This window comes from Podarcis muralis, chromosome 16 (assembly GCF_964188315.1).
Source record: "Podarcis muralis chromosome 16, rPodMur119.hap1.1, whole genome shotgun sequence".
NCBI classification, from domain to species: Eukaryota; Metazoa; Chordata; class Lepidosauria; order Squamata; family Lacertidae; genus Podarcis; species Podarcis muralis.
In genome coordinates, this window is record NC_135670.1 from 23,335,719 (window position 1) to 23,352,495 (window position 16,777).

The 16,777-nt window shown below is 47.2% G+C and overlaps 1 protein-coding gene across 4 annotated transcripts in view; it reads right to left on the reverse strand.

The window, feature by feature from the left end:
• The window catches only part of NF2 (NF2, moesin-ezrin-radixin like (MERLIN) tumor suppressor), a 103,348-nt gene that overhangs the window by 53,834 nt on the left and 32,737 nt on the right, over positions 1-16,777 (reverse strand). For all 4 annotated transcript variants that reach the window (XM_028711254.2, XM_028711256.2, XM_028711255.2 and 1 more), the window contains exons 5-7: positions 12,851-12,919; positions 11,313-11,395; positions 2,222-2,297 (exon numbers count right to left, since the gene is read on the reverse strand). In XM_028711254.2, coding sequence (XP_028567087.1) covers positions 2,222-2,297; positions 11,313-11,395; positions 12,851-12,919 — 228 coding nt within the window. The remainder of the gene's footprint in view (positions 1-2,221; positions 2,298-11,312; positions 11,396-12,850; positions 12,920-16,777) is intronic.

The following is a 16,777-nucleotide window of genomic DNA, read 5'->3' on the forward strand; positions in this document are numbered from 1 at the left end:
TCGGGAGACAGCGGGATGGCGCGCTGCGCCTCTCCCGCTGTCCCCCGAGTTTGCGGGGCTGGCGACGGGGAGGAGCAGGCTTCTCCCCCCCGCCAGCCTTCTAGCCAATTCGGGGGACAGCGGGATGGCGCGCTGCGCCTCTCCCGCTGTCCCCCGAGTTTGCGGGGCTGGCGACGGGGAGGAGCAGGCTTCTCCCCCCGCCAGCCTTCCAGCCAAGTCGGGGGACAGCGGGATGGCGCGCTGCGCCTCTCCCGCTGTCCCCCGAGTTTGCGGGGCTGGCGACGGGGAGGAGCAGGCTTCTCCCCCCGCCAGCCTTCCAGCCAAGTCGGGGGGCAGCGGGAAGGGCGAGCTGCGCCTCTCCCGCTGTCCCCCGAGTTTGCGGGGCTGGCGACGGGGAGGAGCAGGCTTCTCCCCCCCGCCAGCCTTCTAGCCAATTCGGGGGACAGCAGGATGGCGCGCTGCGCCTCTCCCGCTGTCCCCCGAGTTTGCGGGGCTGGCGACGGGGAGGAGCAGGCTTCTCCCCCCGCCAGCCTTCCAGCCAAGTCGGGGGACAGCGGGATGGCGCGCTGCGCCTCTCCCGCTGTCCCCCGAGTTTGCGGGGCTGGCGACGGGGAGGAGCAGGCTTCTCCCCCCGCCAGCCTTCCAGCCAAGTCGGGGGACAGCGGGATGGCGCGCTGCGCCTCTCCCGCTGTCCCCCGAGTTTGCGGGGCTGGCGACGGGGAGGAGCAGGCTTCTCCCCCCGCCAGCCTTCCAGCCAAGTCGGGGGACAGCGGGATGGCGCGCTGCGCCTCTCCCGCTGTCCCCCGAGTTTGCGGGGCTGGCGACGGGGAGGAGCAGGCTTCTCCCCCCGCCAGCCTTCTAGCCAAGTCGGGGGACAGCGGGAAGGGCGCGCTGCGCCTCTCCCGTTGTCCCCCGAGTTTGCGGGGCTGGCGACGGGAGGAGCAGGCTTCTCCCCCCCGCCAGCCTTCTAGCCAAGTGGGGGACAACGGGAATGGCGCGCTGCGTTTCTCCGTTGTCCCGGACGGCTTTCAAAAGCCTGCCTTCAAAAGCCGTCAGGGACAGCGGAGAAACGCGCTGCCTTTCTCCGCTCTCCCGGGAAGGCAGGCAGGGGGGAGCAAAGACTTTTCCCCCCCGCAGGCCTTCAGAAGAGGTCCTGGACCTCTTCTGAAGGCTGGCGGGGGGCAAAAGTCTTTGTCCCCCCTGCCTGCCTTCCCAGGGGCTTTTAAATCGCCCCGGACAGGGAGAAGTCCTCTGCTGTCCCGGGCGATTTTAAAATGCCGCCCGCCAGCATTTTAAGATCGCCCCGGACAGTGGAGAAGTCCTCCGCTGTCCCGGGGTTTTTTAAAATGCTGGGGGTGGGAAGAAAAGCCCTTGTCCCCCCCCCCCAGCCTTCAGAAGAGGTCGGGGGACAGACTGTCCCCGGACCTGGTCTGAAGGCGGTTTCCCTAGGAACGCATTAATTGATTTTCAATGCATTCCTATGGGAAACCGTGCATCGCAAGACGAAAAACTCGCAAGACGAAGAGACTTGCGGAACGAATTAATTTCGTCTTGCGAGGCACCACTGTAGTTTTATGCTTGGTACTTGATGTGAAGTCGGAGCCTTGCTCCATATTGTCTACACTGACTGGCAGCAGCTCTCCGTGGTTTCAGTCAGACAGGGAAAATGCCCAGCCCTAACTGGAGACTCTGGCGATTGAACCTGGGACCTTCTACGTGCAAAGCAAAGCTCTTCTATTGAACTACATCTCTTCCCTGAATTAAGGTTGAAAAAAGCCAATGGAATAAGTTATGGTGTGTGTGTGTGTTGCTCACGACAGTGTATTCCATTTGCAAATGTGCCCACAAATCCAAAAAGCTTTGTTCTACAGGATCAACCTGGCCAAAGAGGGAGGGCAGGAGGAGGCAGAGCTAGAGCACTCAGGCTTCCCGAGGCAGAATGAACTGCAGCAGCAGTGACTCATTCATCCCCCTGGGGAAGCCTCTCAGCGGCCCTTTCCTGGTTGCAGGTAAGGCTAAGGCAGGAAAGCTGCCAGTACATCAAAGGTTCTGCATCAAACTCTCCTCTGCATTACGGAAGGAAGCTTTAGCAAAGCCAGAGTCTGCTGACCAGAGTCCTTCTGCACAACTGGTTCCCCTCTTCTTTTGTTCCAAGGGCCTCCTGCCCTCAAATCCCCACCACCACCAAAAAAAAGTGCAACGCAAAACTTGGGGCTTTTACCCGGATTGCAAAGTAGTTCACGCCGTACATCTCGAGGTCCTGTGCAATCTTCAGGTACTCCATTTCAGCTTCATCCCTGTAAATGTGAACAGTGGGGCAGACAGTTTAGAGCTGCAAAAGTTTGACAGAAACGGGACGTTGTGGAATATGCAGGGGACTGGGAGAGAACAAAGGAATAAGATGTGTTTTTAGCTTCACAGAGATATTACACAGCATGCTCAAGATGGTCTCAAGGTATTACACAAACACAAGCACACACACAGACTAGAGGCTGTGCCGCCACTCACTTTGCTTGCCAACTCCTTCTGGCAACAACAACCCTCAGGCCAACCTTAATCCTCCCTTGCACCTCCCTAAACCACCCTTCCTGGCAAAAAAACCAACCCACCTCCATTTGCAGCTGCCTGCCTGCCTTTCTCCCTCCTCCACTGCCCAGCAGCTCTCAGAAGTCTATTGTCACACCATAGTGCACATCACCACCTATCAGTGGCCAAGCAAACTGCTACATGATGACAACCTTCCCTTTTTTTTTTTTTTTTTTTTTTTTTTAAATATTTTATTAAGGATTTTCTTGTTTTACAGAAGTGTAGTGCCTCATATATATTTTTCCCCATGTAACATTTTTACAAATCCGTTTCATTTGTTGAGGCATTAGGGGGAGAAGAAAATAAAAATAAAAATAAAAAAAGGAGAGAAAAGAGAAAGGGGGGTGGAGAGAGGGAAGATGGATAAGGGTGGGATTGGGTGGCGGTGTTTCTATTATGCTTAATGTATGTAGAGTTTGGTGTCAGCGTGCTTGTGTTGTTCACTTGTGTTCCTTTGGTGGTGAGAGAGGTTGGGGTTGGCCTAGGGTGTGATTGTTTGCTTGTGATTGGCTGTGGTGATCTTTGTTTTCGTGTGTGAGTGAGGTGGGTGGGTGTTTTGGATCAGGTTAGCCATATTGATTTGTATGCTGTTGGTGGATTATTGTCATTGGCCTGTTGGGCTGTGTGTGTGATAAAGGGGAGCCATACCGGGGTGAAGGCATCTTCTTCTGTTTGTCCCCGTGTCAGTTTCAGTTTATTAGTTAATTTTTCTAGTAGGGCTGTTTCCCATACTATTTGATACCATTGGTCCATGCTTACTCCTGACAGGTCTCTCCAGTGTCTGGTTATGGTGTTTCTGGCTGCTGAGAGCAGGTGGGTTATGAGTTCTTTGTGGTGTAAATGGGCATTGTTGTCTTGGAAGATGTTTAGTAGGGCCAATTCTGGGGTGGTGTCTATTACTTGCTTAGTTATTTTACAAATTTCTTGTATGGCTGTTGTCCAGAATAGTTGGATTTTGGGACACTCCCACCACATGTGGAAGTATGTGCCTGTGGAGGTGCACCCTCTCCAGCATTTTGGTGAGGTTCCTGGGTGTATTAGCGCTAGTTTCCTTGGTGTTAGGTACCACCTGTAGGTGAGTTTCAGTGTGAGTTCTTTTCTTTTCGTTGATATGGATTTAAAGGGGGGTTTAGACCACATTCTGGTCCATTGAGTGGGGTTTATCTCATAGCCTATGTCATTCTCCCATTGATTTTTGATTGCGTCTAGGGGATTTGCGAGATTTTGGAGTAGTATTTTGTATATTGCGGATACCATCCCTTTACCGTTTCCCTTTGTTGTTAGGAGGAGGTTTTCGAAGGTTGTCAGGGGCCTAGTTGCTGCTGATTTTACTGTTGGGTTGTTTAAGAGGGCATGTAGTTGGTGTTGTGTTAACCAGGGCATTTGGGTGTCTTCTAGTTTGTCTTGTATTTCTTGTGTTGACAAGGGTTTGTTATTTTTATAAAAGTCTATTAGGCGATACAAGCCTTTGGTTCGCCAGGTTTTTATCTTGAGGTTTTGTGCTGCATGGTGGAATAATGGGTGGTATGCCAGGGGGATTAGTGGGGATGGGGTTGGGGATAGTTTGCCTATTTGTGTTTTCCATGCTTTGAGCATGGTCTGTGTGTACCTGTTAAGTGTTGTGGGAATTTTCTTTAGTTTGTTTGGGAGGAGTGGGTATGTTGTGGTGCAGGTGTTTTCAATTGTGTCCCTCTCTAGGTGTACCCATTGTTTTGTCTCATCTTCTAGTATATATGGGATTATATGGCGTATTTGGTTGGCGTTGTAATATGCTTCTATGTTGGGGATTCCCCATCCTCCTTCTGAGGTGGGGAGGTGCAGGTATTTGGGGCTTATTCTTGGTTTTTTATGTGAGAAGATGAAAGAGTGTAGTTTTCTCTGCCAACTGTGAAGTTGGGTTGAGGGGATCCAGATTGGGAGGGTTTGGAATAGGTAGGTTAGTTTTGGGAGTGTGATCATTTTGATCATGGCTATTTTGTCTGAGAGAGTGAAATTCATGTTATTCCATCTCTTTAGGTCTTTGTTAATTTGTCGCCACAGGGGCTTGTAGTTGTGGAGGTATAATTTATTGAGGTTTCTGGTTATTTGTACCCCTAGGTATCTGAACTTGGTGTGGCAAAGTTTTATTTTGGTGACCTTCGTGAGTTCTTTTTGGGTGTGAGGAGGGGTGTTGAAGCACATAGCTTCTGACTTTGTGAAATTTACCTGTAGGCCCGACACCATTGCAAATGCGTTGAGTTCTCTGATTAGGGAGGTTGCTGTGCTTATGGGGTCTGGTGTTGTGACCATTAGGTCATCTGCAAAGAGCCCTAATTTATAGGTCCTGCCTTTTATTTCCACTCCCTTGATGTCTGCGGCTGCTCGGATGCGGATTGCTAGGGGTTCCAGAGCCAGGATAAATAAGAAGGGAGACAGTGGGCATCCTTGTTTCGTGCCTCTTTGGATAGCTATAGTGTTAGAATCCATATTGTTAGTTCTGCATTTTGCTGAGGCTTGGGAGTATATTTGTTTGAGGATTTGTAGGAAGTTGGGGCCAAATTTCATGTTAGTTAGTACTGCTAATATGTATTTCCACTCCAAGCAATCAAAGGCTTTGAGTATGTCTAGGGACATAATTGTCAATGGGAGTTTGGTTGCCTTGCTGTGTTCGATCAGGTTCAGTAGTTTCCTGATGGGGTCTGTTATATTGCGGCCAGGGACAAAGCCAGTCTGGTCTGGGGCTATTAACTTGTGTAGGAAGATTTTTAGGCGGTTGGCCAAGATTGATGTGAATATCTTGTAGTCTTGGTTTATTAATGAGATTGGGCGGTATGATTCTACTTTGAGGCTGTCTTTTAGTGGTTTTGGGATGGAGACTATTTTGGAGTGGGTCCAGGTTTTGGGGATGGGGCCTCCTTTTATGATGTCGTTGAATAGGCGGGTCATGTAGGGCATCAAGGGTTCTTTGAATTTCTTATAGAATTCTGCTGTGAAGCCGTCTGGGCCTGGGGCTTTGTGTGGTTTCAAGTTTTTGAGGACCGCATCTATTTCCTCTGGGGTGATAGGGCTATCCATGAATTCCTGTTCCTCATCAGTTAGGGTAGGCATGGTCAGTCCTGCTAGAAATTTTTTGATTTCCCTCTCTGGTGGGTTATGGGAGGTGTATAGGTTGGAGTAAAATTCTGCAAATTCTGAAATTATTTCTTTGGGGGAGAATGTTATGTTGCCGTCTTTTTTGGTGATGCAGTGTATTCTTGTTTTGAGTGCTTTTTTCCTACATCTATTTGCTAGTAATCTGGAGTTTTTCCCTCCATATTCATAGAAACGTTGTTTAGAGTATAGAATGTTGATCATTGTTTTGTTGATTTCTAAGGAGTCTAGTTCTCTCCTTTTCTGTTCTATAAGTTTGAGGAGTTTTTTAGATCCTGTTTGTTTGTAGCGTGATGAGAGGGCTGTGATGTCTTGTTCTATTTTGCTAATTTTTGAGGAGGTTTGTTTTTTAAGGAATGTTTTCTCTTTTATGCAAGCTCCTCTGGTGACCGCTTTCATTGCGTCCCATAGGAGGGGGGTTGTTGTATTGTTTACATCGTTTTCTTTGAAGTAGTTTTGGAGGGTTTTTGTGAGACTCTCTCTAATTTGTTTGTTTGTAGTTAGGATGGGACTGAAGGACCAGGATGGGGTGGTTTGTGTTCCTTCTCCTATTTTAACAGTGACTTCTACTGGGGCGTGATCTGTGATTTTAATGTTACCTATGTTTGTTGATTCTACTGAGGGAATCAGACCCTGTGTGAGTAGAATGCTGTCCAGTCTGGACACTGTATCATGGCGTCCCGATTGGAATGTATGGCTGATGTCTCCCGGGTTTTGCTCACCCCAAATGTCATAGAGACCCCTGTTTTTTAGCATTTTTAGTAACTTGTAAGAGTTCCTGGTTGTTGGGGGTTTCCTTCGGAGGAAGGTTGCCCATGGGGTTGTGGGGTGGATATCTTTCAGGGATATACCTTTCATATTTAGATTGAGGTCCCCTCCTAGGATTGCTTCCCCTTCAGAGAAGGAGAGGAATTTGTTTAGTGTTTTCTGGAAGAATTCTAGTTGTTTCGTGTTTGGGGCATATATGGAGCCGATTGTCAGTTTGATTTTGCCATCTAGTGTCCCTTTAGCGAAAATGAATCTGCCTTTTTTGTCCTTGAGGACTGTTGTGGCAGTGAAGTTCAGGTCCCTACTGAGTATTATGGCTACACCACGGGCTTTCCCTGAGCCTCGTGCGACCCACTGTTGACTAAAGCGGGGGTCGCTCAGGAGTTTGCTGCCTTTGGGTGGATTGTGTATTTCTTGTAGGAAGGTGATGTGTGGTTTCATGGTGTTTATGTATGAGGTGATGCGTTTTCTTTTGATGGGGTTTCCCAGCCCCCTCACGTTTAATGTAATTGCTTTTAGGTTAGCCATTTTGTTTATCTATTATGTGGGGCGATTCCATGCCAACCCGTTCGGGTTGTCTTGTGTCTCTCTCTTCGTGTTGTTTAAAGAACCAGTGGGGTTGCGCTGACCTAGGGTGTGGTGGGTGGGGGGCTAGTAGGATTAGAGTGAGATTTGGGTTAAAGAGTAGGGGGTAAGTTGTAGGGAGTTTCCTATATGTAGTCATATAGGTGTTTGTTTGGGGTATTTTGGGCCATCTGGCATTTAGCCAGTTGGTCCTAGGTCTCAGCTGGTGTGGAAGGCCGTGTTCAAGGACAGGCCGACCCCCCTGTTGTCTGCGATAGGGGGTGATCAGCGAGACAGTGTGAAGTGACTTTGTAACGTCGCTGTCAGGTATAAGGTTTGTAAGCAGTGTTGCCAGTATTATGAGCAACATTGTTGGTGTGTTGGGGTGGGGATGTGGGTGCTGGTACGCTCTGGTGCCACCATAGTGCTGGTTGGGTATCAGATTTTAGCCTGATTGTGGGTTGTGTTATTAAGGTTGGAGTTGTTTTTCCTTAGTATGGAGTATGAGGATGTTGAAGGTGTGGGTGATGGGGAATGTGGTTGAGGTCGTCTGGACTGGTGTTGGGGTGGGGATTTCTGTGGGGGTGCGGGGCTGGGGGGGGTGTTGATGGTGTTAACTAAATCTATGTTTTGGGGGGGGAGGGGAAAAAAGGGGGGGGGAATCACCAGTCCTTCAGTTTGTGGTTTTTTCCTGGTTGCTTCTTTCAGCCGGGGTTGTTGTTGTTGTAGGGTTGTCCATCTGCGATGAGTTGGTTTGGTTGATCTTGGTCTGGTTTCTTGTGTCGTATGGCCGGCGGGACGGTTCTGAGCATGATGCTTGCCTGTATTGGTTTGCGTTGTTGCGCCGCTTCTGTTGTATCTTTTTCTTCTGTACCATTGTCCAGTTGTTTGCTGTTGTTTCCTCGTGGTTGGGGCTGTCGCTTGGTGGGTTTGTCGGTTTCCATTCCGGCGGGAGGTCGAGTTCAAGGTTCTTTAGTAGTTGCAGGGCCTCAGGTATGTTGGTAGCCATGTGTTGTGTTGTGTTCGTTGTTACAATGAGGCGGAAGGGGAAGCCCCATCGGTATTTGATCCCTGCTTGTTGGAGACGCTGGGTGCATGGGCGCAGGCTTTTCCTCCGGTTTAGGGTATCCTGAGATAGGTCCTGTAAGGCCAGAATGGGGGTTTCTCCATATCGAAGGTTGCTTGAGTTTCTGAGTTGGTGCCATATTTCTTCCTTCTTTCGGTAGCGTGTGAAACATACAATGATGTCTCTCGGGGGGGCGCTGGGTTTTGGCATAGGTTTTAGGGCTCTGTGAGCCCTCTCCAAGTCCTCTGCCTCAAGTTTCAGGCTTGGGATTGTGTTTTTCAGCCAGCGTATAATTAGGTCTGCTGGGCTTTTCTCCTCTGTTTTTTCAGGAAAGTTGCGGAAGCGGATGTTACAACGTCTATTGCGGTCTTCAAGGTCGGCTTGCTTAATTTTCATCTCGTTGTGTTCTGCTTCCATTTGGTTTACCAGTTCGTCCAGTTTCTTGTTCACACGTGCGTTCTCCTCCCGGTATTGTTCTATTATTCTTTCTTGCATTTGGTTCTTGTTCTCTAGAGCTTCCACTTTGGAGGTTAGATTGTTGATTAGTACCTGCATGGGAGCCATTGTGGCCTTCAGTGCTTCTTCTAATCGTGCTTCCATTTCCCTCAGATCTCGTTTCGTTATTGGGTGGTCATCATCTTGAAGGGGAGCTACCATCTTAGCATTGTTTGCCATCTCCCTGGTTGGTGTCATCTCGGTCTCCCTGATGGTTTTGGTTTGAGGTTGGCTTGGCGTCCTCTTGGGGTTGGGCGTGTGGTGGTTAGGAGTTGTGGCAGTGGTGATTCCTGGGTATTGTTGGGTTGCTGAGCTGATCAGGCTTTGTTGGCTGGTGGCTTTTACAGAGCGTTTCGATTAGGTGGTCATTTGTGTCACTTCTAGCCTGTGTTTTAAGAACTTCTCTAGGGCTTCTGTAGATGCCTCAGCGGTGCCGCCGAGGCGGGGGGGGGCAGGTAAGTAGAGATGGGTATACTAACGGACAGACAGTTCATATAAAGGGAAGGGGGTTAGCAGGTAGAGATGCAAGAGATTAGAGGGTATATGTTTAATTTTCCTCCATTTTTAATTACTTTCCCACAAGCAAAAAATAACAACAATAACCAGGGGGAAATATTATTCTTAAGAAAAACAAATCAAACAAAACCATGCAGTTATTTTTTGTTCTCCAAATGGGTATATGGAGGAAATTTTTGTTTTAAAAGAGAGTGGTGGTCGTAGCTGGGGGCGAAAGATTCCCCCCTCAGGAGCAGGCGAACAAGAGCTTTAAAAAGAGAAAGAAAAGAAGAATAATTGTATGGCTCTGCTCTGTCTTTTAAAAAATAATAATAATATGTCCCCCCAACCACCGCCACCACTCTCCGTCTGCAGAAAAGCAACCAAAAATGTACGGGTAAAAGATAAAAATGAGAATTAAAGGTAAAAAAAAAAAGGGGGGGTGTCTTTAAATAAAGCTTTTTATTTTTATTTTTTTTAAAATGAGTAAAGTATAGGTAAAAGAGGGTAGGTAAAAGAGAGTGGAAAGTCTGGGGCGGAGTGGCAGTCCCAGGAAATGGCCTGTGATGGTTCAGGGCTGTTTTCTGGGTACTGCCATTTTAAATCTTAAGAGGGGGGTTTGAGGTGGAAATAAAATGAGGTTTAAATTGAGGATGTGTGTGTGGAAAAGTGTGTCTTTAAATAGTGAGTAGAAAAGATAGAAATAAAAGTAAAGATTCAAATAAAGGGTGGCTGCAGCAGCAGTGGCCCCTCTTTTAAAAAGAAAAGTGGTAAAAGTAGGTATATGGGGGGGGAGGGATAAGAAAGATGTATATATATATTTTCTTTAAAGGGAGGGAGGGAGGGGGAGGAAAGGGTTAAAAAAAGGGGGTGTTAAAAAAAAAGGGGGGGGAGGTTGTTTTTTCTTTTCTGTGGTCTCCTTTGTTATGCAGCTTCTCTGTGTTCTCCTTGCCGCTGGAGCTCCCGGTAGGGCTCAGCCACGTGCGTTTTTGTTTTTTTTTTCCTTCCTCCCCGAAGCCTATTTTGCCTTCACCGTGCTCACCTACCTCTCCTCTGCTTTCCCGTCGGCAGAGATGGGGGCAGCAACGGTAAATTTGGGGCTCCTTTTTCTTTCTTTCTTCTTCTTCCTCTCTCTCCCTTTCTTTCTCCCTCTTTGCGTTAGTTCCACTGTCCTCCGGGTTTTGGAGCTCCTCTCGGCTGTTGGGGGGGGGGGTCGGGTGCCTTTCCGGCTCAATCAAGGTCGTGGGGGGGGTGTTTTGGCTCCTTTGATAGATGCCCGGGCACCCCCAATTCCTCTCCGTTGGCAGTGCTGGCAGCAGCAGTTCTGGGGGGTCCGGGAATCGGTCACCAGAGCCTTTTACTCTGGCTGGCTTCAGGAGCTCTTTTCTTCTGCTGCTGCCGCCATGCTGCCTCCACAACCTTCCCTTTTTATTATATGTAAGAGATATAAGCAAAAAAAGATCCACAGAAAATCCCTTCCTGCAGGTTTACTGCATCCTAATTTCTGTTAAAATGGATGTTCAGCAAAGGAAATACAACATTTTTATTTTCCCCCTTCCCAAACACCCTAAATTTCAGGGGCATAGTTGATCACCCTTAGTGAAAACAAAGAGTTGCCCACTGCTGTGTTGTAGGGTACAGTAGTGGTTGGTGCTACTGATACTCAAAGGGCAGAAGGCAGAGGTACCAAAAGTAGGAAGAACCAGAGCCAATGAGATGCAGGGCCACCCCGTGGGCTGGTTGTAAATAAGAAGGGAGACTGGTGGGGAACTGTCCCATTTGCCCTATTGGGTCAGCCTCCACTATTATGGAAGGAAAGGAGCAGAACAAAATAAGGGTAACCAGGAGGCTACCCGTTTTCTATGCTTATCTTAGAGACGTCTAAATGTTATAGGACTTCCACAAGGATTCCTTCTCTAGGTCACAAGCATAAGTTACTTGTCCATTATTCCCTGATCAGACCTATGCTTTGCTGCCATCCTTAAAACAAAGGATGTGAGATTCTGCTTTCAGGGCAGGCTGCACATCAACTCTTAAGATTTTTCAGAATCCTACAAATTTTCAAATTTCCAGCTCTCATGGTTATGAATATAAAAACTTTGGTTAGTATGCCAGCTACTATTTATTTCGTAAAATTCATATACCACTCGATTGGAACAAAAACCCCTCAAAGTGCTATGAAAAGGGCACTGAGGATGCAAAGACTCACCTGGCTCTGCCTCGATGTTGGCCATACCAAGCTGTTATTCTTTCTTCCCACATTTCCGGGGTCATCTGGTATAAGTTTATCACCTGAAGAGTAAGACACAAAGCCATCTTCAAATATCTGAAGGGCTGTCACATGGAAGATGGAGCAAGCTTGTTTTCTGCTGCTCTTGAGAGCTGGACCCAAACCAATGGATTCAAATTCCAAGAAAGGCGATTCCAATTATTGGGGAGAACTTTCTGAGGTTAAAGAGCTGGTTAAACAGTGGAGTGGAATACCTCTCCTTCGAGGTTTTTAAGCAGAGGTTGGATGGCCATCTGGCAGGGAGTCTTTAGCTATGTTTGTAGGTGTTTGGACTGGGAGTCCCAATTCTGCAATTCTAGGATCTATAAAGTAGCTTAGCTCAGTGGAGCCCCACCTACCTGCAGTTTTGTCTCAGAAATGGACAGTGCAGGCTAATGGTCAAAGTTAGACCATGTTTGAAATGCCACATCCCGCAGGATGGCTCATCAAGTGGTACTGTATTGTCTTTGAGCCACTGTTGCCCAATATAAGTAACTGAAGCAGACAGACAGAGGCATGGACTTTCCCAACCAAGGTATGCATCTTTGCATCTCAACAAAGTAGGGAAACAAACCACTTCCTGTTCATTACATGACAGTTCATTACAATTACATTATTAGCCCAGGCAGACAGACAATTAGGCTTCTTCAAGCCCTAAAGCAGTCTACCCTCCAGATGCTTTTGGGACCACAGGTCCCATCAGCTGTAGCAGGCTTCCTCAAACTCAGCCCTCCAGATGTTTTTGGCCTACAACTCCCATGATCCCTAGCTAGCAGGACCAGTGGTCAGGGATGATGGGAATTGTAGTCTCAAAACATCTGGAGGGCTGGGTTTGAGGAAGCCTGAGCTGTAGGGATCTGCCTTATATAGAGTCAGGGCCTTTGTATATCTAGCTCAGTACTGTCTACACTGGCTGGCAGAAGCTCAGATAGGAAGTCTTCTCCAACTCCACCTGGAAATGCTGGGGATAAAACCTGAAACCCCCTGAGCCAGTGGCGTAGCGTGGGGGGTGCAGGGGGGGGCGGCCGCACCGGGCGCAACATCTGGGGTTAGGGCAAATCCACGGGTTAGGGGGCGCAAATCCACGGGTTAGGAGGAGCAAATTACTTGCCTTGCCCCGGGTGCTGACAACCCACGCTACGCCACTGCCCTGAGCTACAGCCCTTCCCCATCCAAGAAACTTTGTGAAGAAGACCAAAAGAATGGACATTATCTTCAGCAGAGCTGGAGAGCCCAATCTGGAAAACGTGTTTGGGGAAAAGGCAATTCTGATGTTCTGCTATCATTTAACAGCCATCCCATGTCCAAGGAAGCCAGCAAGCTGCCTTATGCCGAAGCAGAACAACTCGTCCCTCTAGCTCAGCATACACTGATTGGCAGCAGCTCTCTGGGATTCAGGCCCGGCATGCTGCTCTCTGCCTAAGATCTGAGGCCTCTCCACCTTTGCTAGTGTCCGACTGAGCAAGACAGAGCCTTACCCGCTTTGGAAGCAACTCTTCTTGGGCCAAGAAGCCACGCTTGTGAACAGTGGGGTCGTAGTCACCATACTGGAGGGGGGAAAACACAAAACAGGGATGTGTAGTGTTAAAACAGGGGGGTTCTTATCCAGCCCTGGCGCACAAAGAGACAGAGAAAGGCCCTGGTGTATGAAGAGGCAGAGATCTATTGTTAGGGAAAGGTCAAGGTCCCAACTCCCAAACTCATCCGCTGAATGCAACAGAGGTGCATCCGGAACTCTCATTATACAGCTTCCAGACAATGCTGAAGATGTACCTCTTTACCCTGTTGTTGTTTTTTAAATTAATTGATGTATTATTATTTATTATATTTATTTTCCACCTTTATTTTCCAGTGAGCTCAAGGTGGTGTGCATGGTTCTCTTCCGCACCCCCCCCCTTTCACCCTCACAACAACCCTGCAAGGTAGGTTAGCCACAGAGATGATGACCGGCCCAAGATGAGCTTCATGTCTGAGTCTCCTGGTTTCCCAGGTCACAGTCCAACACTAACCATTACACCACACCAGTAACAATTAAATTGTCAATTTAGGTGCATATTTTTTAGGACCCCTCATATGTTTATGACTGTAAGTTGCTTTCAACTTTTTTTTTTTTAATGCTGTATTTTAACGCCGTAATCCGCATTGGGACCTTAGGGTGAAGGGCGTTTGATAAATTATCTTAACAGGCCAGGAAATGACCTTCTGTTTATTGTAAAGTTTTCCTTATTTAATCGTCATCAGACCAGAAGACAATTCTCTCCTCTGTTAAAGAAGGCATAGTGCAATCCAACTATGGACTTTGACTGTGGTGGGGTCAATGCAGCTTCCCACCCCCCACCTCCAAGCCTGTGTTGGCTTCTTGCCTCATCCCAACACCACAAAACCTTAAAATCAGAATCTCGCTTTTTAATTTTAGAAGAATTATTCTCTGAGCTCCCCAGAGGCACAGTCTCACACACTGCTGTACAAAACCGAGGGCATTGCAAAGCACACAAGTTTTCTGTACTCTCGTCAGCATATATTAATATCGTGTTTTTCACTTATTTCTCATGCAGAAGAGGAAACAACAACTTTTTTTTTTTTTTTAAAGAGGATTTTTACAAGCTTTCAAGAAGAAGAGGAAGGGGGAAGATATGTTAAATGTTTTTTTCCCCATAGGAGATGTCCTGCTGATGGCCTGTGCCATTCGCCCGCAGATATTGATTTTAAATCTTTTGTTTTGTTTTCCTACCCCCTGGGGCCAGATGGCTACTTGAGGATGGGCGATCAATATCAGCAGCGGGTACTGCAAATAGCGAAAAATATGCACATATCAGGGAAATGCACTCTATGCAAGAGGCAACCATGCCACCATCAGGAGAATGAAGAATAATAACACTATTTTTGCAAGAGATTATACACATTCAGCGAATCACTGCAGGCCGAGTTTGAGAAATGACAATGTGATCAAAAGATGAACAGGTACAGAACAGTGAACCCCATCCCTACTTGTGGGCAACCTTTCAGTGGCAGGCAGGGCTAAAAGTAGAACGTGTGGAGAGTAATGGATGCAACACTTATGTTAGTAGGCAATGTTGCATGTTGCATACACTCACACAAATGTACACTGCACACATCTCTCCATCCAGGGAAGGAAGAGGCATTCCTGCAGTTCAAGGACTTGAAGGTTAGAGCTGGTTAGAGCATGGTGCCGATAACACCAAGGTTGCAGGTTTGATCCTCATATGGGACAGCTACGTATTCCTGCATTGCAGGGGGTTGGACTAGATGAGTCCCTTCCAACTATGATTCTATGATTCTATGTTCCATATGAGTCCCTTGCAACTCTATAATTCTATAATTCTATGTTCCATATGAGTCCCTTCCAACTCTATGATTCTATGTTCCATATGAGTCCCTTGCAACTCTATGATTCTATGTTCCATATGAGTCCCTTGCAACTCTATGATTCTATGTTCCATTTGAGTCCCTTGCAACTCTATGATTCTATGTTCCATGAGTCCCTTGCAACTCTATGATTCTATAATTCTATGTTCCATATGAGTCTCTTCCAACTCTATGATTCTATGTTCCATATGAGTCCCTTCCAACTCTATGATTCTATGTTGCATATGAGTCCATTGCAATTCTGATTCTATGTTCCATATGAGTCCCTTCCAACTCTATGATTCTATGTCCCATGAGTCCCTTCCAACTCTATGATTCTATGTTCCACATGAGTCCCTTGCAACTCTATGATTCTAAAATTCTATGTTCCATATGAGTCTCTTCCAACTCTATGATTCTAAAATTCTATGTTCCATATGAGTCTCTTCCAACTCTATGATTCTAAAATTCTATGTTCCATATGAGTCTCTTCCAACTCTATGATTCTATGTTCCACATGAGCAAAAGCACTTGGAAGGAGGAGCAGAGCTAGAGTTCCAAGGGGCCCCTACAGAGAGGCCTGCAGGGCTGCATTTGGCCCACAGGCCTGAGGCTGCCCACCCCTGGTACAGCTGCAAACTACAGAGCGTGCACAAACTTAAGCACATCCGTGCATGTCCAAGGAAGCTGAAAGATGGAAGATTCGGGACAGGTAAAAGAAAGGACTCCTTCCCACAGCGCAGGGTTAACCTATGGAACTCATTCCCACAGGAAGCAGTAAAGACCGCCATCTTGGATGGCTTTAAAAGAGGACTGCACAAATTTCTGGAGGAGAAGGCTCTCGATGGCTGCTAGCCAGGATGGCTATGCTCCACCTCCACAGTTGGAGGTAGCCATGTTTCTGAATACCAGTTGCTGGAAGCCACAGGAAGGGAGACTTGGTGCTCATATTTTGCTTGTGGGTTTCCCATGGGGGCATCTGATTGGCCACTGTGAAAACCGGGTGCTAGACTAGATGGGCTATGGACCTGATCCAGCAGTCTCTTCCTGTGTTCTTAATATATGCATTTTTGTGCAACGTTCCCCCTAATATATGTGTTTTGTACACCATTTTGGGGTTGGAGAACTGTATCACGAGCTTGGGAGGGTTGCAAATCTTGAAGGCTCACCTGTCATTTTGGAATGTGCAAATTTAGATAAGCATGCACTAAATTGCATATCAAACCGAATTTCTCGCCCACCCCTAGTTCTGACCAAGCTGCTCTCCTGAAGTCTTCCACATCAATGCCAGTTCCAGGAGATTCTGCAACTGTTGACTTTATGCCGTTTTCTATAGCTTTCAGGGCGCAGATCTTCCCCACAACAGAAGCAAAATTGTATTCTGTAGCTATTATATGGGAACAAAAGTCTGACAACTATTTTGGCAGTACAGAGCAGCGGAAAATAAATTGGGCTGGGGCAACCTTCTCAAAGGTTTGAGTGGGGCGGAACCGCTCAGGGGAAAACGCACAATGACTATCGCCAAGCAGTAATCTCAACATGTTTTCCTTTACAAAAAGTCTGAGGGAGGCTTTTGTGTGTGTGTAAATAGAGCTATTTTGTGTGAAGGAATCTTTTTTTTGTTTCTGGGGGAGGGGAGACACTGCCTATTCTGAACTTGACTAAGTATATATACAAACACAGTACATATACAAAATTGTTATTATTACAATAAATCTATGGTGACCAGGAATAAAATGGATACACACCCACATACACCCCAACCATTTTTATTCAGATTTTTACTTTTACTTTTACAAAAAGAAGTTGAAGATTGCAGTGTGAAGGAAAAGATACTTTAAATGCATGCCTATAATTGGTTAGAATGTGGGGAGGGGGGGTAAACACCTTGTAAATTTCTTAATATGCAATGCATTTTCATCTTACCAATAAAGGAAAAGGTAAAGGTAAAGGGACCCCTCACCATTAGGTCCAGTCGTGGCCGACTCTGGGGTTGCGGTGCTCATCTTGCTTTATTGGCCGAGGGAGCCGGCGTACAG